Source organism: Giraffa tippelskirchi, chromosome 14 (assembly GCF_054371585.1).
Source record: "Giraffa tippelskirchi isolate mGirTip1 chromosome 14, T2T-mGirTip1v1.2.pri, whole genome shotgun sequence".
Taxonomy (NCBI): domain Eukaryota; kingdom Metazoa; phylum Chordata; class Mammalia; order Artiodactyla; family Giraffidae; genus Giraffa; species Giraffa tippelskirchi.
In genome coordinates, this window is record NC_137288.1 from 58378440 (window position 1) to 58404533 (window position 26094).

Here is a 26094-nt window from a genome sequence, read left to right on the forward strand (position 1 = left end):
ATGTTGTCTACTGTATTAGGATTTCAAGAATGCTTCCTCTTTGGTTGATTTTTATTGTTGTTTCAAATTTTAAATATATATGTTCTCATATATATATATATACATATTTCAATTGGATTTTTGTTTTAAATAATGTAATGCCAGCACTCAGTTTTAAAAAATTTAATAGTTCTACAGAGCTTAAGAAAGTTTCCTGTTCCCTTTCACATCCTCAAGTATTGCTCCCCGGAAGCAACTGCTTTTGCCCTTCTTTGCAGCTTCTTCAAAATTACAGGTTAAAACTTTTGAATTTTGATTTTCCATTCTCAGATGTAAATTCTACTTACTTTGATGGAAAATTAGCGTTTGGCTTTTTTTTATCCTACCTCGCTCCTATCTCATTCTCTGCCACTAGCCCATACTTCCCTTCCTCCATGCTCCCAAGATCATTTTATCACAAGTTTTGGTTAAATACATATTCAGTATAATTGTGTATATTAATCTGACCATGAAACCATTATTCACAGCTGAGCCATATGGTAAACTGTGGTTGTATTTTATTTTTTATTTAACTGTGGGATAGGACTCAATCATAGCTTAACTCTGCCTTATTCTTAGGCTTACTTTTCTGTATATTTGATACTACTTTCTTCCTAAATTTTCTGAAGGAATTGTAAACCTCCTCTCCGTGTGGTGAAGCTCACCAAGAAAATTTTCAGGTTTTCTTCATTTCCTTCTTTCCTTTTGTTTAGAAGAGTGACTTAAACAACTTATTTATTCATTTTTGGTTGTGCTGGGTCCTGGTTGCTGCATGGGCTTTCTCTAAGTTGCAGAGAAAGGGGGCTCCCCTCTAGCTGCAATGTGCAGTCTTCTCATTGTGGTGGCTTCTCTTGATGCAGAGCACAGGCTCAGGGCATGTAGGGCTTCAGTCGTTGCTGCTCTCGGCTCAGCAGTTGTGGCCCAATGGCTTTGTTGCCCTGAGGCATGTGGGATCGTCCCAGACCAGAGATCGAACTCCTGTCCTCTGCATTGGCAGGCAGATTCTCAACCGCTGGACCACCAGGGAAGTTCTTCTTTTTCCCTCCTTCTTGCCTTATATCCCTGTTTTAGCAAAATATACCAACCCATGGCTGCCAGAGAAAGGGCACATGGGAGGCAGAGTTTTTGAAGTATGTGTGTACATACATCCATACAAAGCAGCCATGTATGAAGGGGCTTCCCAGGGGACACTAGTGGTAAAGAGCCTGCCTGCCAACTCGGGAGAAGACTGAAGCGACTTAGCATGCATGCACGCTGTGTGCGCAACTCCGTTCTTCTCTCATCTTGTTGATGGTTTGGCTGAGATTGATCCTCTAGGTTGGAATTGACTTCGTGTCATTTGAGGAGGCATTTCTCCATTATTTTTAGCTTCCAATGGGGTAGCGACAAGTCTCATGTTACTCATTCTCTGAATCCTTTTAGAATCTTCTCCTTACCATCTCTAGTTTCTGAATTTTCATGAAGATATCACCTGTTGAGAATCCTTTTTCATTCCCAGTGCTGGTATGAAGTTATGGGCCATTTAGATCAGGGAATTCATGCCCTCAGTTCTGGAAAATATTCTTGTATTATTTCTGTAGGTAGTTTCTCTGTCTCTCTCTTTTTTTCCCTCTCTTGTTCTTCCTTTCTTTCTCTCTTGCCCTTCTTCCCTCCCTTCCTTCCTTTTTCATGTTTTCGTTTCCTAGAAGTCCTATTCATTGAATGTTTGACTTCCAAACGGAACCTGCAACATGCTGTTTTCTGTTTTATTTTACGTTGCTTACTCTTGCTTTTTCTTATCAAGAGACCTCCTCAACTTTTTATCCCATTTTGTTGAGTTTTAAATTTCTGCTTTCATATTTTTATTTCCAGATACTTTCTTATTGTCTCGATGTTCCTTTTTCACGGCTCCTTTTAACTTCAGAGTCAACCTTCAGAGGTTTCCTCTCCCTCTCCCTCCCTGGCACCCCTCCCCCCGCCACCTCCACCACCACTTACCCTCTTTGTATTTTGCTCCTAGCATTATGTCTGTTTCGCCTCAAGGTTTTCTTTGTTTTTTCCCCCTCTACTCTGTCTTTCATGTAGGTTTTCCTGAGAAATCTAGTGAACCTTGCCTGAGGTGAGACACCTAAAAGCTAATTAGAATCTGTGAGCTTTAGAAGAGGCTCCTCAAATAAGGATGGGTTTTTCTGTTGGATGATCAGATAGGCAGGAGCCTTTTTAAAGGGACATTCCCAGAAGCCAGTGTCTGTACATATTTGCTCTGAGGTTTTCAGTTTCTCCAAGAAATCCTCTTTACTTTCCTACAGGGAATGAGGGCAAAACAAGCATGCTTCCCACCACTGTTAGAGTTAAACAGGGAAAGGCAGATGTTTGGGGGTGGGGGGTTTCTCTTCACTTTTCAGTGCAAAATTTATACTTAATTACTCTTTCCTTTTTTTAAAAAATGCCTTTAGATAGCATATTTAAAAGCAGAGACATTACTTTGCCAACAAAGGTCCGTCTGTCAAGGCTATGGTTTTTTCAGTGGTCATGTATGGATGTGAGAGTTGGACGGTGAAGAAAGCTGAGCGCCGCAGAATTGATGCTTTTGAACTGTGGTGTTGGAGAAGACTCTTGAGAGTCCCTTGGACTGCAAGGAGATCCAACCAGTCCATCCTAAAGGAGATCAGTCCTGGGTGTTCATTGGAAGGACTGATGTTGAAGTTGAAACCCCAATACTTTGGCCACCTCATGCGAAGAGTTGACTCATTGGAAAAGACCCTAATGCTGGGAAGGATTGGGGGCAGGAGGAGAAGGGGACGACAGAGGATGAGATGGTTGGATGGCATCACTGACTCGATGGACATGGGTTTGGGTAAACTCCGGGAGTTGGTGATGGACAGGGAGGCCTGGCGTGCTGCGATTCATGGGGTCACAGAGAGTCGGACACGACTGAGCGACTGAACTGAACTGAACTGAACTTACCATCATTTTAATGTGACTTGGGGAGACAGCAGAGAGAAACAATCTCTAGAACAGTTTTTGTTTTACGGAAATGTATTGTCTACTGGGCACAAAGACTCGCACTAGTTGTTTTTGCAGGAGGTGAATTAAAAAAAAATCAACTAATATATGATTCGTATCTAAAGGATAGCTTTATTTTGTTATTGTGGGTTTCAAGTCAGGCATTTGTCATACATGTTTGTATGTTAAAATTTACTTTTAAATATGGTTATTTATTTGCATATGATAGGGGTTGGTGGCTGAGCTTAAGAATGGGAGTTAGATACTTTTGAATTCATATACTGGTTTTTACTTAACACTGAGGTGTAAATATATATGTATTCATCAGCTTATACAATGAACACTTACTTAGTGACTACTATGTATAAAAACATGGTGTTTTGAGATACCCCTGATGTTTTGGGCATCGACACTGCTGATTAGCCTTAGGAAATGCCCCTTCTCTTGGTTTTCATGATACTAGAAACTAGTCTCCTAGAGTTTTGTTTTCCTTCTTGGCCTCTTTAATGCCCTTACCTCTCTCTGTCCCTTACATTTTTGTTCTTTAGGATCTAAACTTGCTTCTCTTCGTTAGCCTGCTTTCCAAACTTGATAAAGTGCCCCTCCTTGATGCAAAGAGTAGACATCACCATGCCACCTTTATCCCAGTAAATTATAATTGGATTTTTCCTTGTCAATTCCTTCCCCTGACCCCAGTAGACTATAAGCTCCTTGAGGGCAAGAATTCTGGTAAGTTTCTTTCCTGACTGGTAAACTGATCATGTTTTGGAAGGGCTTCTGAGTCTTTAGTGTGCACACTAAACACCTGGGATGTTTTGAACATTCAGGTTGTGATCCAGTAGTTGTGGGTGTGGCACTGTAATGATCTGTGGGTAGCAAAGGTCAGTGAGTGGAGAATTTTCTCCTATTGCATTTTAAATTTAGTGTTTAATTAAAATAAGGCTATGTCCAGTTTGTAAACCTCTGTCACTGTTTTGTTTTGTTTTTTTCCTAATTGAAGGTAAGATTCTGGCCGAAAGGAACTCTGAGGAGCAATGCTTCAGTGTTTTTAATTTGACCACAGAATTTAAACCAAACAAACAGTAATTAGTATCAATGCAGAAGAACGATTTTTAGAAAGCCACAACTGAGCCACACATTCATGTGCAAAATAATCTGATACAAAGTTACTTTTATTTATTCTCATGTGTCATTACATGTACTTTTCAAAAGTTGTGACTTTGTTGTGTGAAACTTTTATATTAAAAAAATACCTACTATAAGTGTTAGCTAATTAATGAGGTGGCAGATTAGGTTTTTAAATGAGTGTTGTTAAATGCCTTAGCTTTTATTAATCGCATGGTCCCCTAAAAAAAAAAAACTAGGGTAATTGAAAATTTAATTACATCAATGTTTTTCTTCTGAGAACTAAGGCTTATTAAACTTTAAATGTTCAAACGTTTAAGCATCTATTGAAATACCAATAGCTATAAACAATGTGCAGTTCTAAATACTAATTAAATGAGCTCTAAATCACCATAAGCTAAGCTGAATTTTAAGTAACTCTTATGTTTTAAGTGCTCAGCTCTGCGCTCTTACTTAAGAAAGATTAACTACTTCACTGCTGACCACTGGTGTAGCCTTGTGGGGATCTTTAAAAATGCTGTGGCTGCTGTTGAACCACATTTTTTCTGTACCTGTACCAAGAAAGGGAGACTGATCAGACAACCTGGAACATTTTGCTAATGTCACATTGATACATACTCTTGGAGATGTGTTTTTTTTTCTTTTCTTTATTCCTCCATTTTTAACCACATAACTGAGAATATACAGATGTGAATTTGTACGTGTGGTGTTTTGCATTAACATCTTTTTTCTTTTGTTAAAAAAAAACATTAATTTTAATAGATTTCATTTTTAAGTACAAAAAGTATGTATCTCTCCACTCACATCAGTCTTGTGTACTTTAAAAAAAATTGATACAGCTTCCTGCTTTCAAATGTGATAGAGCAAATAGTACCAGCAGTTTTGCAGAGATGAGACAAGGAGCTGAATTTGGGAAGACTTCAGGGGTTAGAATTGGGAGGGAAGAGGACCAGAGAGGAGGCAGCTTGGCAAACACATTTCTCCATGCTTCTGAGTTTTGAGCTGAACACTAAACTGTGCATACACAGAGTGGAAATGTTTGAAGCTGGGGAAAACCCAATTGTCAGGGAACTGTAAGAGGAACAGCTACCAGTGCTCATGTAACACTGAGATGTTTGAAGTCTAACCAACCTGAGTGGAGACCTCTTGTGGAACAGCGGAGCATTTACTAGAGATTCTAGGAAGGCAGTACATTAGGGAAGATCCTCTGGAGGAGGGCATGGCAACCCACTCCAGTGTTCTTGCCTGGAGAATCCCATGGACAAAGGAGCCTGGCGGGCTCCGTGGGGTCTCAAAGAGTCGGACACAACTGAAGAGAGTTGGCACAAAACTAGTCTTAGAATAAACATGACTTTACATAACCTCTTCCCTAACAAAGCTTGATAGGATCAGAATTACCTGCAAATAACTAAACGATCTGCTGCTCCCCTCAAACCCTCAACATACTTAAAAGAATGATCTAGAGATTTGCAGGACTGGCATCCAAGGAAACAGCGGGCATAAAAAAAGGAAAATGTGCCAAAACGAAGACAAAAATCCGTCAACAGAAGATTCAGGAATACAACAAAAGACAGAATTAGCAGAGGGGGGGCCTTTAAAAACAGTTGTTATAAATATGTTTAAACATTTAAGGAAAACATGGTTATAAAAAGGAGAAAAACAGAAGATATAAGAAAAATAAAACTTATAGACTTGAAAAATATGCAAACTTGTTTTTGAGGCCTCAAGTTTGTTCCATTGGTCTTTTTGTCTATTTCCTATGCCAATGCCACACTGTGTTAGTAAATATAATTGTATCCATTCTTTGTTTTTTTTCATTTTTTAAGTTATATCCATTCTTCATGGGCTTCACAGGTGGTTCAGTGGTTAAGAGTCCGCCTGCCAGTGCGGGAAATGCAGGATTGATCCCTGGGTCGGAAGGATCCCCTGGAGAAGGAAATGTCAACCCACTCCAATATTCTTCCCTAGGAAATTGCCAGAGGAGTCTGGCAGCCTACAGTCCATGGGGCCGCAAAAGAGTCAGACACTTGTTTAGTGACTAAACAACAATCCATTCTTGATATCCTCTAGAGCAAAGACTTCTACTTGTTCTTTTTGGTCAAATGGCCACACTATTATTGACAATATGTGTTTACATATTTTAGAATCAACTTGTCAAATTCCACAAACATTGCTGAATTTTGATTGAGATGCAATTGAGTTGGAAGAATAAATTTGAGAAGAATTGATGATTTTAAAATAATGAGAATTACAAAGAATTCTCCAGTCGAAGAGTAGTTTCTCTTTTTATTCTGGCTTCCTTAATTTTTTTCAGTAGCAGTTTAGAGTTTTCTGCATAAAAAACTTGCCCATTTTTGTTAGAAATACTTTTAGTTTCTTGATACTATTCTAAACGATTTTCATATCATTGTAAATGGTTTCTTGATTTTTAAATTTTAATTTTATATTTATTACTGATATGTAGAAATGCAATTGATTGTGTATATTGATCTTACTTTAGCAACATAAAATACTTTGCTCAGAGTTCTTTTTTTAATCAAAGAAGTATGTTGATTTTTATGAAATACTTTTCTACATTTGTTGAAGTGATTATAATATTTCTATTCTTTATTTTGTAATGTGGTGCATTAACTATGTTGTTTGAGTCTCTAATATTAAACAGTCTTACCTCATTCCTGTGATACACTGGAGTTTGATGTTACATAGTGCTGATTCAATTTCCTTATATTTTGCTTAGACTTTTTCCATCTATATTAATGAGTGAGACTGGCCTATTGTTTTCCTCTTTTGAGTGTCTTTGTCAGATTTTAGTATGAAAGATATGTTGTCCTCATAAAAATTGAGAGATGTTCCCTCTTTTTCCATTCAGTAGAAGAAATTATGAAGACTGCCATTGTCTTTTTCATTGAATGTTTGGTAGTATTTGCCTTGAAAGAAATCTGAGAATGGATTTCCCATAGAAAGTATTATGCTTTGTTTTTTGTTTATTGGTTGGTTTTTTAACAGATTCAGGTTATTTTCATCAAAACTGTTGGTACCTTAAAATTTCTTTTTGCTGTCAGTTTGGTATGTTATGTTTTCTTGGAATTTATGTATCTCATCTAAATTTTCAAATTTATTGGCATAATTGTTCATAATATCCTTTCTTAAAAAATTAAATATATCAAGAATCTGTAACCATCTTCCCTTTTTATTCTTACATTGTTTTTTTGTGCCTTCTCTCGCTTATTTTTCATTAGTCTTACCAAAGGCTTATCAATTTTGTCAGTCTTTTCAAAGAACCAATTTTTGTTTTGTTGATCCTGTCTATTGTCTGTTTGATTTCTATTTCTCTACTTTGCAGTCTTAAAATTATTATTTCTTTGCAAATCAAAACAACAATGAGCTATCACCTCATACCAGCCAGAATGGCTGGCATCAAAAAGTCTACAAACAATAAACGCTGGAGAAGGTGTGGAGAGAAGGGAACCCTCCTACACTGTTGGCGGGAATATAAATTGGTACAGTCACTATGAAGAACAGTATAGAGGTTCTTAAAAAAACTAAAAACAGAGCTACCATATGACTACAATCCCACTCCTGGGCATATATCCAGAGAAAAACATAATCTGAAAGGATACGCGCACTCTATTGTCTGTTGCAGCACTATTTATGATAGCCAAGACATGGAAGCAACCTAAATGTCCATTGACAGAGGAATGGATAAAGAAGATGTGTTGCATATATACAATGGAATATTACTCAGCCCTTAAAATGATGACATAATGCCATTTGCAGTAACATGGATGGACCTAAAGAGTGTCATACTGAGTGAAGTAAGTCAGACAGAGAAGGAGAAATATTGTATGACATCCCTTATATGTGGAATCTAAAAAGAAATGATACAAACGGACTTACAAAACAGAATGAGATTCACAGATCTAGAAAACAAACTTAGGTTGCTAGGGATGGGAGGGATAGTTAGGGAGTTTGGGATGGACATGCATACACTGCTATATTTAAAATGGATAACCAACAAAGACCTACTGTATAGCACATGGAACTCTGGTCAATGTTATGTGGCAACCTGGATGTGAAGGGGGTTGTGGGGGGAAATTAATACATGTATATGTATGACTGAGTCCCTTCACTATTTACCTGAAACTATCACAACACTGTTAATCAGCTATACCCAAATACAAAATAAAAAATTCAAAACAATAAAAAAAGTGTAAAAATTGGTTATTTTCTATACTTTCCTTGGGTTTATTATTTTTTATAATTTCTTAATATATTTGCTTAACTTATTAATATTTACCTTTTTTTCCCTTTTAACACATGCATTTAACGATTTAAATTTCCCTTCAATCACTACTTTGCCTGCTTCCATATGTTTTAATATGTAGCATTTTAATTTTTCCTTTTCATTCCCTTGTGGCTCAGCTGGTAAAGGATCCACCTGTAATGCGGGAGACCTGGGTTCAATCCCTGTGTTTGGAAGATCCCCTGGAGGAGGGAAAGGCTACCCACTCCAGTATTCTGGCCTGGAGAATTCCATGGACTGTATAGTCCATGGGGGCGCAAAGTCGGACGCGACTGAGCTACTTTCACTTTTTTCATTCAGTTCCAAATATTTTCTTACATCTATTATGTTTTTCTTCTGACTCTTAAGTATTTAGAAGTATGTTATTTACATATGGGAAGTCTGTTGATACCTTTTGGACAATGTTTTCTAGTTTAATTGTATTGTATATTTACTAGCAACATTCTACAGGATTTCAGTCTTCTGATGTGTCAAGGATTGTTTTATGGTTCAATGTATGGTTAACTTTTTTAATTGTGTTGTTCAAATCTTTTATATCTTAACAGATTTTTTTATTTTTGTTCTGTTAATTATTGAGGAAGGCATATAAGTATCTCTCACTGTAATTGTTTTTTTTTTTGCCTATTTCTCCTTTTGATTTTGTCAATTTTTGCTTTATTTATCTGATGTTATGTTATTAGATACCTAAACATATAGAATTGTTATCTTCAATTAATTTGTGAGTTTGATGTGAGATAGGGGTTAAGTTTCGTTTTTTTTCCTATTTGGTTATCCAGTTGCTCAAGCACCTTTTAAAAAATTTTTGAATTACTGTGGCAACTTTGTAAAAAAATCATATTACCATATATTTGTGGGTTTATTTTTGAACTCTCTGTTCTTTTTGATTGATAGATTTATCTATTTCCATGCCAGTATCAAACTATCTTAATTATTGTGGCTTAATACTAAGCCTTAAAAACTGGTAGTATAAATTCTCTGACCTAGCTATTTTTCAATGCCATTTTGGTTCTAAATTTCCACATAAATGTCAGAATCAGATTTTCAATTTATACAAAAATGTTCACTGAGCTTTTGATGAGATTGCATTCAATCTATACATCAGTTTTCAGGAGAACATCTTAAAAAATTCATTTTCTCAATTCTTAAATGTTATAACTTCTTTAATATCTCTTAGCCCTATTTCGTCATTTTCAGCATAGAGGTTGCATTATTTTGCTAGGGCTGCCATAATAAAATATCACAGACTGTGTGTCTTACGCAACAAAAATTTATTTGCTCACAGTTTTGGAGGCTAGAAGTCCAAGAAAAAGGTGTTGGCAGGTTTGATTTATTCTGAGGCCTTTCTCCTTGGCTTGCAAGTGGCCACCTTTTTGCTGTGTCTTCAACATGGTATTTCCTGTATTAGAGAACCATCTCTGGCATCACTTCACATGTCCAAATTTCCTCTTCTTCCAAGGACACCAGTCAGATTGGCTTAGGGCCCACCTTAATGGCCTCATTTTAATTTATTAACCCCCTAAAGGCTCTGTCTTTAAATACAGTCACATTCTGAGTTATTCAGGGTTAGGGCTTCAGTGTATGAATTTGGGGAAAAGGGGGTACCATTCATCCTACAAAAGAAATCTTCAACATCTTTTGTCAAATTTGTTCCTATTTGATTTTTATAGACTATTGTAACTTATATTGATTGAAATAGTTTTCCTCAAGTCTGTGTCTGATACTTCCAATATCTTGAGGTCCATGTGGATCTGTTTCAATTTTCTGTTATTCCTAATGTTTTTCATTTATGTTGTTCTTCTCTTAGACTGTGCATGGTAGTATAGTTGATTTGTTTTTAGAAATAATTTGTGATGAAAGATGATCATATCTTCCTGTAAAGGTAATTTAGGCTTATTTCTGTCTTGTGCCTGGTGGGAGGAGCTAGCAATCCAGGAACGTCTCAATCCAAATTTAGGGACTGAGATTTTTCTGTGGTTTCCCTAGTAACTCAGCTGCTAAAGAACCCACCTGCAATGTAGGAGACCCTCATTCGATTCCTGGGTTAGAAAGATCTGCTGGAGAAGGGATAGGCTATCTACTCCAGTGTTCTTGGGTTTCCCTGGTGGCTCAGCTGGTAAACAATCTGCCTGCAATGCGGGAGACCTGGGTTCAATCCCTGGGTTGGGAACATTCCCTGGAGAAGGGAACAGCTACCCACTCCAGTATTCTGGCCTGGAGAATTTTAGGGACTGAAATTTAGGGACTCAATCCAAATTTAGGGACTGAGATTTTTCTAGGCCATACAGAACATGGGCAGCTTACCTTATCTTTTGTCCTCATTCCTAGAACGGAATAAGGACTGAATATTCATTGGTTTTGCCAGAGTCCCCTATCTTCATGGGTCTTGGTTCAGAACTTTTGCACCTTAACACTTTGAGGTTGTCAGATATACTACTCAGCGTCTTAGCCTTTTAGAGGCAGGCAAATGTTCTAGAGAAAAGTGGATTCACATGCCACGGTCATGTCTTTGTATTAATTAAATACACAGACACACACATACATACAGCTGTGTCTGTAGAGTAAAATCCTATCAGTGAAATTGCTATATCAGTTTGTATATGTGTGTGTTTGACATGTGTGAATCTGAAGAATGCATTTCTGTGGAAATAAATAAAAACCACCCATATTGAGGAAACAGGCTATTTATTGAGAGCTTGCTATAGTAAGAAAGTCAACTATCATCACTTACATTTGGCAGGCAGGGAAGTGGGAAAGCTTTATAGTGAAAAAAAAAAGGGAAGATTTTAATATTTTCTGATTGGAGGCTGTTGACTTGGGAAATCTGGAGCTGGGCTACCTAGAAGTGGGGCATCTTATGTGATTGATTTGAAGATCATATTTGGCTTTCTTGGTTGGTTCTGACTTGGAGGCTAAGAGCAAAAATAGGGAGGCTGGCAGTTGTTGAGCAAATCTCGACCATTCTGGGCCAGTTGCTATGGAGGTTGTGATTTAGTTTCTTGGATAGATTGCTATAGGGTCTGTGATTTGGTTTTCTGAGATGGTTGCTTACAAAGGTTGTGGTTTGGCTTCCTGAGCTTATGTGGGTCTGGCCATTATCCATTTATATATTCAGTTTCTCATCCTAAGGGATACTGTAGTACTAAAGAATGTATATAAATTTGCCTTTTAACTTCAGTAGAAGTTGTGTCAACTTATCATCTTACTAGTAATGTATGATCATCTGCTCCAACATAGCAGGCTATTAATTTTTTGAATTTTACTCAACTGATAGGTGGAAATTTGTATTATGTTTCAAACTTGCATTTTTGCAAGATTGAGCATCTCGTCATGTATTTGAGTCATTTGTGTGTCTTTCTGTGTGAACCATCTTTTCCTATGCTTGTCCATTTTTATAGTAAATTATTGATCTTTTTTCTTTGCTTTGTGGGCACTTATTATATATAAAGGAAATTGGCCTTTTGAATGTTAACTGAGTTATAAATATCTTTCCCAGTATTGTCTCTTGACCTTTTTTATATATTTAAAAATTTTTATGTGGTCAAATATATCAGCCTTTTTAATTAATGGCTTCTGGGTTTGTGTTCAAAAAGGCCTCATCTACTCTGAGATTAAAAAAAAATCCCACGTTTAGGTATTTTTATTTATTTATATAAATACAACCTGAAAATAATATTTGTTAATTAAGACTATGTCTTATTGTTTACAAAGAGGTTAGTTAAGAACAAAGGTATAATGGATCTTGAAATTGTCAGTGAGAACGAGGCTTCTCATCTTCAGAATTCTGGAGTGTTCTCCAGGCAGGGAGGCAGGGGCTTGGTGTGCAGGCTTACAGGTACAAAACACTTGAAAACTATAGGAGTCAGAGTCCAAAAGTTTCTACAAATCAAAAGTTTCTGGTCTCCTTTGAAAGTCCCATTCCATAACCCCTACTGCCCTTGTATTTCTCCCCCTGAATTCCACCTCCAAGGCAAGGCCTCAATTTATCATCGGGAGAATCTGTTCTTGAAATCTTTAATTGTCTTGGCCATCATGGGGGCGATTTTCTTCACAGGTTTCCTGCCGCTGACCACCCGTGGCAAGTGGGTACTGGTAGTGCTGGAGCATGTGTGGGCCAGCTTCTCATGGATAAGGTTAAAGCTGTTGCTGCTGGAGGAAGAATGGCTGGTTTCTGTGGGGTATGGGGCTGGCTTGATCTTGACTTTTTCAGGGACAGCTGCTTCTTCTCTTTCAAACTGCTGCCTCCTTTGAACGTCAGAAGGCGACCGGGCCAGAGAGTTGAGTAGGATCATTTTTGCTTGTCGGCCTTTGGGTTTATTGGCGTGTGCAGACTGGATATTCACTGTCAGTGCTCGAAGCCGCTGCTCTTGGGCGTCCTGAAGCCGCATGTACATCTCTCGCCATGACTCATGCTCTTGTGGCCTTTCTTTCCTAAAGTTTTGGTGACAGTGAATTTTCCATAGTTGATCTGTTTCTTGAACTAGTGCATGATTGTATTTCTCTATGCGATACAGCTGGTCAGGTGCACAGCTCTTCAAGATGGGTTCAAGAACCGAATATGGGACTCCTACCACTTTAAAGATTGAATTGATGTTGTTTCTAAGTACCCAGATGCACTGTTGGCGCAGGGTCATCATTTTGGCGAGATAGGCACATTTAGAGCCAGAAAACACTTGCATCTTAGAATTCATTCTGCATCCAGTAAATCCAACTTCTTCCTCTTCCTGGGGTGAAGAGAGTGCTTTTTGCTTTGGTCGGAAGGAGGACATCAATCTAGAGGCAGGAAGTGGACGGTACTTGGCCGAGATCCTGGGTAATGGAAGGTCTGGCCACACTGGTGCATCAGTGGGGACCTTTTCCAGTGTGGCCCAGACATTTCCAGAAGGCTGAAGCTTCTCTGATCTGTTTTGATTCACCTCAGGTAGTTCCTGAACCAAGTCCAAGTTTTGACTTGAGTCATTTTTTTTAGGTCCTTTCTCTTCAAGAGCAGTGGCTGAAGTTTTCATAATCTTTTTCTTTTTCTCCCTAGGCTGGTCCTGGTTGAGGAATGAATGAAGAGAAATGGTGGGCGGCTTGAATTCATTATCCATATCTGTCTCCTGGACTTCAGGGAGGGAGCCATCTGGTTTTCCATCCAAATGGGGAGGTCTTACTTTCCCTTCTTGAATCTTTTGGTTATTGGTAGCCTTCTCTTTCATCTTGGTTAACAGGCCTCTTGTCCCCTCTGCTATGTCCAAGCAGTTGAGACTTTGCTTGTTTTTGTCCGCTTTGGTTTTCTCTGAATCTTCCTGCTTTTGCTTTTTAAAGTCTGAAGGGTGCCTGAAGGAAGGTGAAAACTGGATCCTGCGGCACCTTCTTTCCTTCTCTTTGATGCCAGTAGAAGGCGGATTCTCCTTTGCTCTGTTGCTGGGGACAGACCGTGGGCTTTCCTCTCTGGAGGAGGCCAGGACTGATTTTTGGCTGGTCAAAGTAGAAGACTTCTCGTATTCTTTGGCACCCAAAGGGCGTTTGTCCTTGTGGGGAGGCTGATGCCCCCAGCTTAGACTCCCAGCCTTCCTCCTGTCGAGGGCACTCAGGAGGTGGTCTTGACTGGACCCCGGTCTGGCCCGAGGAGCATCATAGGGGCCTTCTCCAGGCCTCCGCTGTACAACGTTGGCCTCCGCGGGGCGTCTGTGACAGTCCCCGGACATCAGACGAGGACCTGTAGACGGTGGAGGGGACCGACTGTAACCACAATATCTCCGCTCTAAGGAATAAGCTGGGGAACCCCTGCGGCACTGCCTTCTGTCCTCGTCCCTTTCCTGGCTGCGGTACCCATGGTGGAGCCTCGCGGGCTCTGAGGGGTGTCTGTGTTGCTGCCGTCTGTGCTCGCGGCTACGCGAGCGACCGCTGCGGCCTGCGAGGTGTGAGCAGCCATCTCCCTCCATCACCTCCTCCTCCTGAGGAGCGTCTCTGGGGCAGGTTCCTCTCAGGGTTTCAGTCCCCCGGAGCCAGCCTCCTCCACTGCGCCGCTAGGTCCCAGTCAAGCTTCCGACGCGATGGCGTTTGCGCCCGCCACTGCCGTCGGGCAGACCCGGCTCTCCGCGAGAACCGCCACGGGGCCGGACGAGACCAAGGGCACTTCTCGTCTCTCCACGGCCACCTCGGGGTGGGGACGCGGGCGGCCAGGCCCCGCGGCTCCCCAGCAACCTGGTGCCCGGACGCCGCCGCCGCCCGTCTCTGCCTCGAGCTCTCTCTGGTGCACACGGCGCGCGACCCCGCCTCCGGCGCTCAGAGCGCAGCGCGCCCGCGGGAACCGCAACCAGCTCTGCGTCAGGGACGCGAGGAAACCCCAGCGCCCCCTTCCTGCGGGGGCTGCGAGCGGTGCCCACGTTACATCACCACCTGCCAGGAACCCCTGGGCCATCTCTCCCCGCTCCCGTCCCCAGAGCAGCAACAGCGACGAACACCCTAGCCCTGGACGCCTGCCATCGACTAATTCCAACCTTTAAGAACCAAAGACGAGTTATATTATCCCCATTTTACGGGTGAGGCTTAGGGAGAATAAAGTAACTTGCCTGTGATCACGAAACAGGAAGAAGGGCAGCCACACTTTGACGGGAAGTAGTTGAGGTCCAGAGTCACACCCCTGAATATGTCGAGGACCTGAGGCCTACCGAGAGAAAGGGATTTGCCTAAAATCCGACAGCTTAACCCCATGAGGGCAATAATAGTCCCTGTGTCTGATTTGCCCTCAAGCAGTATGCCAAAGCCTTTGACTGTGTGGGTCACAATAAACTGTGGAAAATTCTGAAAGAGATGGGAATAGCAGACCATCGGACCTGTCTCTTGAGAAACGTGTATGCAGGTCAAGAAGCAAAGTTAGAACTGGACATGGAACAACAGACTGGTTCCAAACAGGAAAAGGAGTAGTCAAGGCTGTATATTGTCACCCTGCTTATTTAACTTATATGCAGAGTACATCACGAGAAGCGCTGGGCTGGAAGAAACACAAGCTGGAATCAAGATTACCAGGAGAAATATCAATAACCTCAGATATGCAGATGACACCACCCTTATGGCAGAAAGTGAAGAAGAACTAAAGAGCCTCTTGATGAAAGTGAAAGAGGAGAGTGAAAAAGTTGGCTTAAAGCTCAACGTTCAGAAAACTCAGATCATGGCATCTGGTCCCATCACTTCATGGGGAAATAGATGGGGGAACAGTGCAAACAGTGCCAGACTTTATTTTTTTGGGCTCCAAAATCACTGCTGATGGTGATTGCAGCCATGAAATTAAAAGACGCTTACTCCTTGGAAGGAAAGTTATGACCAACTTAGATAGCATATTTAAAAGCAGAGACATTACTTTGCCAACAAAAGTCTGTCTAGTCAAGGCTATGGTTTTTCCAGTGGTCATGTATGGATGTGAGAGTTGGACGGTGAAGAAAGCTGAGTGCCGCAGAATTGATGCTTTTGAACTGTGGTGTTGGAGAAGGCTCTTGAGAGTCCCTTGGACTGCAAGGAGATCCAATCAATCCATCCTAAAGGAGATCAGTCCTGGGTGTTCATTGGAAGGACTGATGTTGAAGCTGAAACTCCAATACTTTGGCCACCTCATGCGAAGAGTTGACTCATTGGAAAAGACCCTAATGCTGGGTAGGATTGGGGGCAGGAGGAGAAGGGGACGACAGAGGATGAGATGGTTAGATGGCATCACCGACTCGATGGACATGGGTTTGGGTAGACTCCGGGAGTTGGTGATGGACAGAGAGGCCTGGCGTGCTGCAATTCATGGGATCACAAAGAGTCGGACACGACTGAGCGACTGAACTGAACTGTGTATCTAACAAAGGTATCAATAATTCTGAGAGGAATGAAGGCTGTTTACTCTGATCACCAAACGTCAGCAGTAGGGCCTGAGTCGGATCAGTTCAAGATGGTGCCTTAGACCCAAGTGTGCTGGAGGGAACAAACCCTTATCTTGGAAAGCCGAAATTTATTGTTGCTATTATTACTACTAAAAGGCACAACTAAGTAGACTTAACTTGGGGAAGGAGGTGGGTGGGGGATCCGGGAAGGGGAACACATGTAAACCCATGGCTGATTCATGTCAATGTATGGCAAAAACTATTACAATATTGTAAAGTAATTAGCCCCCAACTAAAATAAATAAATTTATAAAAAAAAATAAATAAAAAAATAAAAAATAAAAACACACACACACACAAAAAATAAATAAATAGACTTAACTTAAAATGTCATCACTGATTACATCTTATTTGATTAGATCAGATCTTATTAGATTATTAGATTCTAGCTAGAACTGTAGTAAGAACCCACTCGTTGGAAAAGACCCTGATGCTGGGAAAGACTGAAGGCAAAAGGAGAAGAGGGCGGCAGAGGATAAGATGATTGGATAGTGTCATCGACTAGGGGACATGAATTTGAGCAAACTCTTGGAGATAGTGAAGGACAGGGAAGCCTGGCTTGCTGCAGCCTATAGGGCTGCAAAGAGTGGGACACGACTTAGCAACTGAACAACAACAACTTTGGTGTAGATGCCAGGCTCTTCGAAGAGCTTCGTTCCTCCCTTAGATAGCCTAAGACTATCTGCTTACCTTTGGTCTCCTCATCGCTCTTGGACTTAAAGAAATTCCAAGTCACTGATGTTATCTTCTTCCCTTTGTAAGCAGAGAAGTAACCTCCTCCTCGCCAACCAGACTTTGGATCTGAAAGCAGGATCCTGTCATTTACAAGAACAGAAAGATTTTTGTGTCTTCAATGAACCCAAGTGGTTGGGATATTAGGGTCAGAAGAGGACCAAGATTCTGTGCCTAATTTCCTCTTTATAGTAACTTTCCCCTGGCATGCTGCAGCCTATGGGGTCGCAAAGAGTCAGACATGACTTAGTGACTGAACAACAACAAGGACTCGTAAGAATGCACCTGGCCTGACCTCTTGCCCAAATCAGGAAAGACCAGAGATTGCTGTCTTTGTTTTTTACATTTAAATTTTTTTTTAATCTCTTGAACAATTCTATAAGTATTCATTGTGAGCTGTGGTTCAGCTTTAAAGTTTTTCCTTCAGTCGTCTTTAACAATGAGTAATCTATAATTTCTCACATCATTCTAGGTTTTAAAGACTTCCCAGGTCTTCAGTTCAGTTCAGTCAGTCGTGTCCGACTCTTTGCGACCCCATGGACTGCAGCACGCCGGGCCTCCCTATCCATCACCAACTCCTGGAGTCTTAGAATTTATTAATCTAAGAATTCCTAATAGTTAGTTTTGTTTATTTTGTTTTCAATGTTCTCAGTAGTATAAATTGGCAGTTCTAATGGTTACTTACATAATAATAAGTCAAACTTAAAGAAATAACGCAAGTTTTCAAATGGGCCTGACTCTGCCACATATATTATATAGGAGCTGGCAAAGGCTTGATGACAAAGAGATCTCTTTCTAGCCTTTTCTGCATCAGAGATGGCCTCCCACATGGGAAAGGGGAAAAAAAAAAAAAAAGAAATAACGGGTAACAAACAGAATAAATAAGTAAAACCAAAATATTCCCACAACCCAGATATACTAATGTATTACCCAATGGTGAACCTTGGTATATATCCATATATCTTTCCAGATCCTTTGGCATATGTGTGTATACACATACATGCACAAAAACGTATGTTTTATCAAAACGAAATTGTACAGTACATGTTATTCTTTAACCAACTAGTTCTGTAACCTAGGTCTAAAACAGGGTCATTCATTGTACCTCATTGTATCCCCTAAATATCTCTGAATTTTCACAGCTCCCCCACCCCTACTTTCTCTATTTCTATTTTATTTATTTAATCTTCTAGTTTTATTGAGATATAATTGACATATAGTACTATATAAGTTTAAGGTATATAGCATAGTGAATCTAACTTAATACATTGTGAAATGATTATTATAAGTTTAGTGAACATCTAGCATCTCGTGTAGGTACAAAATTAAAGAAATAGAAAAAAATTTTTCCTTGTAATAAGAACTCTTGGAATTTGCCCTCTTAACTACTTTCATATATAACATACAACAGTATTGATTGTATTTATCATGTTGTACGTTATATCCCTAGTACTTATTTACCTTATAACTGAGAGTTTGTACTTTTTGACCACCTTCATCTAATTCCTCCTCCTTCCACCTACCGCCTCTGGTAGCCCCAAATCTGATCTATTTTTTTATGAGTTTGTTTGTTTTTGAAGTATAATTCACTTACCACACTATGTTAGTTCCTGTTTTATGACATAGTGATTTGGTATACATTTGATTTATGTAATTTCAAAATGATTTTTTTTAATCTATTTTTTAACTTTACAATATTGTATTTGTTTTGCCATACATTGACATGAATCCACCATGGGTGTACATGATTTCCCCTTCCAGAACCTCCTTCCCACCTCCCTCCCTATCCCATCCCTCCGGGTCATCCCGGTGCACCAGCCCTGAGCACCCTGTATCATCCATCGAACCTGGACTGGGGATTCGTTTCACATATGATAATTTACATGCTTCAGTGCCATTCTCCCATATCCTCCCGCCCTCGCCCTCTCCCATAGAGTCCATAATACTGTTCTATTTATCTGTGTCTCTTTTGATGTCTTGCATACAGGGTTATCTTTACTGATTAACTAAATACCATATATCTGTGTTAGTATACTGTATTGGTGTTTTTCTTTCTGGCTTACTTCACTCTGTATAATAGGCTCCAGTTTCATCCACCTCATTAGAACTGATTCGAATGTATTTCTTTTAATGGCTGAGTAATATTCCATTGTGTATATGTACCACAGCTTCCTTATCCATTTGTCTGCTGATGGGCATCTAAGAGTCCAGGGTGTCTGAAAACAGGTGTTGGCTTGCTGGTGAGTGGGTCTGAATCCTGGGGCTTGGGGGTCCTAGGGCTGGTGTTGGCCTGCTGGTGGATGGGCCCAGGGCCAGGGGTTTCCAAGGGCTAGTACTAGCCTGCCATGGGTGGGACTGAGGCCCTTGGAGTCCTGGAGCTAGCACAGATTCACTGGTGTGAGGGTTCTGGGGGACAGGTCCTGGGGCAAGGTGGGTAGGGTTTTATCCCCACCTGTCAACCTACTTGGCCTGAGGTGTCCCAGTACTGGTGCTTACAGGCTTGTGGGTGAGGCCAGTCTCAATGCTAACAAGCTGCAGGGTGGATTCTAAAATGGCACTAGTCAGCATCAGTGTCCTTGTGGTAGAACGAGCTTCCAATAATGGCTGCTACCAGCGTCTGTGTCCACAAGCTGAGCTCCCATGTCCTCCTGCCTCTCCAGGAGGCTCTCAAAGATCACCAGGGAGGTCTGACCCAGGCTTCTTTCAAATTATTGCTTCTGCCCTAAATCCCAGCACATATGGGATTTTGTGTGCACAAAGGAAAAAAAATAGAGGTGAAGTCTCTATTTTCCACTGCTCTCTGGCTCTCTTGAAAGTAAGCCCCATTGGCTTTCAAAACCAAACATTCTAAGGGCTCATTTTCATGGTGCAGGACTCCAGGCTAAAGATCATGATGTGGAGCTTGAACCCCTTACTCCTTGTGGAAAACCACAGCAGTTGTAATTATCTCCCCATTTGTGGGCTGCCCACCCATGGATATGGGTCTTGACTATATAGCATCTCTGCTCCTCCAGCCTGTGTCATTGTGGTTCCTGCTTTTCTATCTTTAGTTATAGAAAACATTTCCTGCTCTTCTTTTGGTCTTATCAATGGTTGCTCTGTAAGTAGTTGTAATTTTGGTGTGCCCACGGGAGGAGGTGGCTGCAGGGTCTCCCCACTCCACCATTTTGGCCATTCTCCTTTATTTTTAAAGACACTGACTTGTTCAAGAAGCCACGTCAATTATCCTGCAGAACCTCTCCCTTTCTATAGTTGTCTGATTGTTTCCTTGAGGTTTCACCTGCTGTTCTATGCCTGGTCAGACTGTGATGTCACCTTACCAGGATGGCAGTCTGATCTTTCCATCATCCAGCTATGTTGCAACTAGAAAGTAGTCTGTCTGAGCATGAGCTTTTGAAAAGAACATAAACCTCATGATTCCATAATCTGGTTCTGTGTTTATAACAATGGCATGGCACAGAAAGTCCTCTGTATTTCAATAGGCTTTATACTTCCCTGAAATCCCCAATTTTATAACCATTTCATACTCAGGATTGACTGTACCTGCCTCCCTTCATAGAACACTTCCTGAGCATAATTGACCGGTTCTGATTTTTTATTAAGTATAGTAAATGCCTTTCCTGGATCTGTAGACACCACTTTTGGTAGTTCTAGTGCTTTATCAAGTTGAGCAGCCTTTGAAAGTTGGGAAGTTTCCTGGTAGAAACAGGAGGTAATCAGGAAACAAACAAAAAACAAATTAGAACTTATGGGTATATATATTCAAGCTTTTAAGTGAATTTTAGATGCAAAGACTGTAAAAGAGAACTATAATAAAAACATTTGAAAGAAGAAATGTGTCCTTTTTAACTGTTTGTTTTTGAGATGGAAAGTTTGATGCAAAATTTGGATCTTATTACAGAAATTGAAACGAGCTCATGCAAATTAATCTCCATTGCACCCGTAAAAAAGAAATTAAAAGCACTAATGCTGCTTGTAGTGTATATACAGTAACATTTCCTAAATATCTTCTGGGTCTAAAGCTAGGGATGCTATTCAATGCTTCCTTTTCCTCAGGCTACAGTATCATAGGATTCAATTTTGAATCTGATAATGGAGGCACTTTTGTTGCACAATAGCCCACAAAGGAAATGAAGGAAGTAGAAAACAGCCAGATTATTGAAGCAGAGACAATGAGACGCCTCGGTTAGATGCTCAGGTCTGGTCTTCCTTTCTTTGGTAGACAGAAATTAATTGAGCATCTAATTGTGTCCATTTCAGGGGCACACTATCTTTTACAGTTTAAATTGACCATTGGTGGTGGCCTATTCTTAGTCTTTTAATCCAGAAGACAGTTTTCTATGTTCATTTGAATGACTCGAGTAAAAGATGTTACAGATCTGGCAAACTTTATACTTTTAATTAACAAATTGATAAGATGACATTCTGTGTTTGAAGTAATTACATATCTTAAATAGTTAACACTAGGTATTTGCACAGTTTTCTTAGCTCTCTTTTCTGCTCTTAACAAATTCTGAATTTCCATCAAACTTATCTCAAAGAAAAATTAGTGATTTTATTTTAAGGCCTGGGCACCTCAAATATAAGCTGTTTCACAATCTGCATAGAAAGAAAGCCATTTTTGAATCAACCCCTTGGTCAAAGAATTCTAAGTTACTGAGCCACAGCATGTCCTTCAGTCCCCGTTATCTGCTGTAGAGAGCAAGACTACTTGCCAGACTTTGTGACTCCAGCTGTAAAACCTTAGAAATACTCTTGACTGGAGTTGAGACAGCTACCGTTTTCCAGGAATGTAATAAAACTTTGCAGTACCTCTGACAGGTTGTTTATAGTCTTTCAAGAATAAGGTCAACATTGCTCAGATCAGCTCAGGATCCGGAAGTCCCTCCATTCCAAGAGTTAGAGGTTTGCCTTCCTATTCATCTTGGTGTACCAGGGTTTCACTAGGTCAGTGATTCACTGATTAAGAGACTCTGCAGGGATTCTAAAAGGAATTTGAGAGAAATTATTCTAACAAATCCTCCAGCTTGTTTGGTGAGGGCAGCTGTGAAACCTAAGGCTCTCCATATGTGTGTGGATAATTGGATTCCTAGATTTCTGTGCCTTAGTGTATATGTACACGAAGGGCATATGTGTATTCAGTGTATAGGCATGCGAGGTCAGGGAGACATGGGAGAAGGAAATGTAGTGTGGAGGAGGAGATGCCTTTGCGTGCCTTTGTCTGGATCTTTTCCTCCTAGTGAATGGAACACCCAAGGCCAGCATCAGTGTCAGGACATTTCCCACCCCCGTACCTACTGATGCAGAAGAGGGGAGGGAACCCTGATATCAGAGTGGCTCATCTGCCCAGGTGATGATGGAATTACTTTGCATAGAAATTTTTTGATCTGTGAACCGTAGAAATCCAGCCTATTGGGTTTCTTTGCTTTGTACTTTCCAAAGTATTAAACAATTCAAAAGCCTCTGGATTAAAAAAAAAAAAAAAAATGGAGTTGCTGTACCTCCATCCCATTCCTCTACCCAGAGGTATCTACATATCTAAGTTTTTCACCAAATCACAGAAATACACATCCATACTCTTTCACTCATAGAAAAAGAAAGGAATAAAAACTTTGATATGTAGATACCTTTTCACGTTACATATGTCTTGGGCTTCCCTGGTAGCTCAGATGGCAAAGCGTCTGCCTGCAATGCGGGAGGCCCAGGTTCGATCCCTGGGTCAGGAAGAGACCCTGGAGAAGGAAATGGCAACCCACTCCAGTACTCTTGCCTGGAAAATCCCATGGATGGAGGAGCCTGGTAGGCTACAGTCCATGGGGTCGCTACGAGTCGGACACGACTGAGCGACTTCACTTTCACTTTTCCTTTTCATGCACTGGAGAAGGAAATGGCAACCCACTCCAGTATTCTTGCCTGGAGAATCCTAAGGACGGCGGAGCCTGGTGAGCTGCCGTCCATGGGATCGCACAGAGTCGGACACGACTGAAGCAACTTAGCAGTAGCAGCACTCAAGAAGATATTCTAAATGCCCGGGTAGGGTTCCCCTGAGTGGTTTGTTGGAACTTATCTCCACATTTTTTTTAAATTTATTTATTTTTAATTGAAGGATAATTGCTTTACAATATCATGTTGGTTTCTACCAAACATCATCTCCATGTTTGTGCAGGGTCTGGGTGGGATTTTGGGTGAGTTTAAGGGCTTCCCTCGTTTCTCAGTGGTAAAGAATCTGTGTGCCAATACAGGAGATGCGGGTTTGATCCCTGAGTCTCAAATATCCCCTGGAGAAGGAAGTAGCAACCCACTCCAGTGTTTTTGCCTGGGAAATCTCATGGACAGAGGAGCCTGGCCAATTATAGTCCATAGGGTTGCAAAAGAGTTTATCTTTTAACATTACTTTCCTTCACCTGGTCTAAATAAATGTGTGTATTTGTTCTTTTGCAGTGATAAGCAATAAAATGCCAATTAGTTTGGCAGTAAGAAGTGAACTAGTCAAGTGCAATCCCAATTGAGATCATTGTACCTTCAGTTTACAATTGAGAAGGCAGCTCTGAGAAGAAAATAACAATGGAAAAACAACTTTATATATCCTTAGAGACCCCAAACTACCTTGCAGCCTTTAAGCTATGCTTCTTGCTTTTGACAGGTTACAATTACCTTCGAGGGTTTACTGCTGTACAAGGAGTGTTATACTTCATTGTCATCCCATCTGCATTTTCTTTTTTGTTCACAGTGCGAGATGAGGACAGAAGCACGACGAAAAAACCTTCTGATTTTGATTTTGCATTACTTAACACAAGAAGGGTATGTTACATTACAGATATTTACAGAGATGCTTCCTCTCTTTCTCTGACCTCTGCTTTTCCAGATACACACTTTTAAAAGCAGTTAATAATTTTATTTTTTAGAGCCATTTTCTATTTACTGAAAAATTGAGCAGAAATTTCTGGTATATGGGCAAGAATTCCCATATATCAGCAATCCCCCGCTCTGCCTAGTGTGCTGTTACAGCTTACATTGGTGTGGTATGTTTATTGCACTTGATAAGTCAATATTGATATATTATTATTAAAGTCTGTAGTTTACGTCAGAGTTCACTGTTGTGTTGTATAGTTCTACGAGTTTTGACAAGGGCATGATGTCACATATCCACCCTTGTATCATACAGAATAGCTTCTCTGCTCTAAAAATCTCTTGTGCCCTACCTATCAGTGACCCCACCCCACCTCCAGCAACCTAGACACATACTTTTATTGTCTCATTTATCTAGATATTTTTCACATGGTGCATTTAAAGAAATTTTATTATCAAAGCTACCCAGTTCATGGATACTTGCCCTTTCCCATTCAGGTTTGAAGATGGTGAAGGCCTTTTAATAAGGTTTCTGAAGTCCCACTGCTGACATACAAAGATAACAATCTTACTCCTCAGTTTTCCTTCCCTCAAAATAAAGGTTTTGTATTTACCTGGATGACTTGTACTCAACCCTCTTTCCTGGGCAATGCCCACTTGATCACTGGGAGAGGAAATTGGGAAGCATTTGAGTTTGGCCACCTACCTCATTTAAAAATGTGCGAGCATTAGAGAAGGAAATGGCAACCCACTCCAGTATTCCTGTCTGGAGAATTCCATGGACAGAGGAGCCTGGCGGGCTACAGTCCATGGGGTGACATGACTGTGCAACTAGAAAAGAAAAAAAAATGTGCGAGCACTTACAGTGAAGACTGCTGATATGCTGGGTGTTGGGAGAGGGAGAGAGACTACAAAGTATCTGAAGGCTCCTCTTTTTAATTAATTTTTTATTTTATTTTGGCTGGTGTACTGCACAGCATGTGGGATCTCAGTTTCCCAACAAGGGATCAAACCCACACCCCCTGCTTTGGAAGCTCAGAGTCTCAACCACTGGTCCACCAGGGAAGTCCCCGAAGGCTGCTCTTTAGAGTTTCCTTTCCTTTTAAAATTTTCAGCCTGGAAGAAAATATTCAGGTTTCAGGGTTTGGCTGAAAACTTTTGGGTTAAAGCAGTGGTTCTCAACCCGGAGAACCACTGAGAGGATATTTGGCGACGTCTGGAGTCTTTCTGAGTGGTGTACTGGCATCTAGTGAGAACAGGCCGGGATGCTGCTGAACGCCCTTCAGATGCACAGGACAGCCCCAGATGTCAGTCATGCCCCGATGGAGAAACCTTTCCTTAGAGCACAAAGAACCAGCCAGCTGCTGTTATTTTCCCAGAAGACTTAATGAGCATCTCTTCCTCTGATAAACGTCATAGCTGTCCGTGAAATAGGAGATCTACTGTAGCTGAGAGTCTAGTAACCCTCCTGTTGAGGTAGAAAGGCAAACTGAAGAGGGTAGGAGGTGGCTGGGGCTAAAGTGAGAGTTGATGCTTGTTTCACCCAACTGTGCCAACAGCAGCTGTTTTAAATAAATCTAGCGCCCTCCCAAGGGGAATAACCGTTCTAGACACCTTGAGGAATTTTTCTTCTAAGCTCTAAGGGAAGTAGTATTAGGGTCCCCCTTTTACATTGAAGAAATTTTAGATGCTTAGGGGCATCTAGGAACTTGCTGGAAGTCTCCTGGTTCTAAGTGGGGGCACTTTTCAGGCCTGTCTCGCCCCCAAAGTCTTGCAGAGTCTGATTCCTCTGCTCTGGTGTGGAAGAGTTGTTTTTGTTTGAGGATAACCTCAGGAAAATCAAAATGTATCTGGGGTATAATTTTTGAGTTAAAAAAAATAGATGGCTTTTTAAAGTCAGAAAATGAAATCTCTACAGCTGTATTGAAGCATTCTTTTGTTATTTAAAGATTTGAATCTTTATCATGGAAGTTTTTTTTGGGGGGGAGGGGGGAAAAATTTCAGAGGCATGCATTTTGGTGATGGATTATAACACAGCATTTTAAAAAAACTTTTATCTTATATTGCAGTATAGCCGATTAACAATGTTGTGGTAGTTTCAGGTGAACTTCAAAGGGGATTCAGCCATATGTTATACATATCTCCAATCTCCCCAAAATCCTCTCCCCTCCAGGCTGC

At 40.6% G+C, this 26094-nt stretch overlaps 1 protein-coding gene, 1 non-coding gene and 1 pseudogene across 23 annotated transcripts in view; 2 read left to right on the forward strand and 1 right to left on the reverse strand.

The window, feature by feature from the left end:
- Positions 1-26094, forward strand: part of KATNAL2 (katanin catalytic subunit A1 like 2) — an 82521-nt gene that overhangs the window by 2570 nt on the left and 53857 nt on the right. For 18 of the 21 annotated variants that reach the window (XR_014075132.1, XM_081563434.1, XM_081563435.1 and 15 more), the window contains exon 2: positions 23798-23868. The exons of the other annotated variants lie outside the window; for them this stretch is intronic. Coding sequence is in view for 16 of the 18 variants with exons in the window: in XM_081563434.1 (XP_081419560.1) it covers positions 23798-23868 (71 nt within the window). In the remaining 2 variants the exon portion in view is untranslated. The remainder of the gene's footprint in view (positions 1-23797; positions 23869-26094) is intronic. 21 annotated transcript variants of the gene reach the window in all.
- Positions 11062-16612, reverse strand: LOC145534959 (elongin-A pseudogene; annotated as a pseudogene). Its single transcript, XR_014075131.1, has one exon. The product of XR_014075131.1 is annotated as an elongin-A pseudogene (transcript).
- Positions 17725-17899, forward strand: LOC145535026 (small nucleolar RNA SNORA12). The gene has a single exon (XR_014075193.1). It is a non-coding gene; the product is annotated as a small nucleolar RNA SNORA12 (small nucleolar RNA).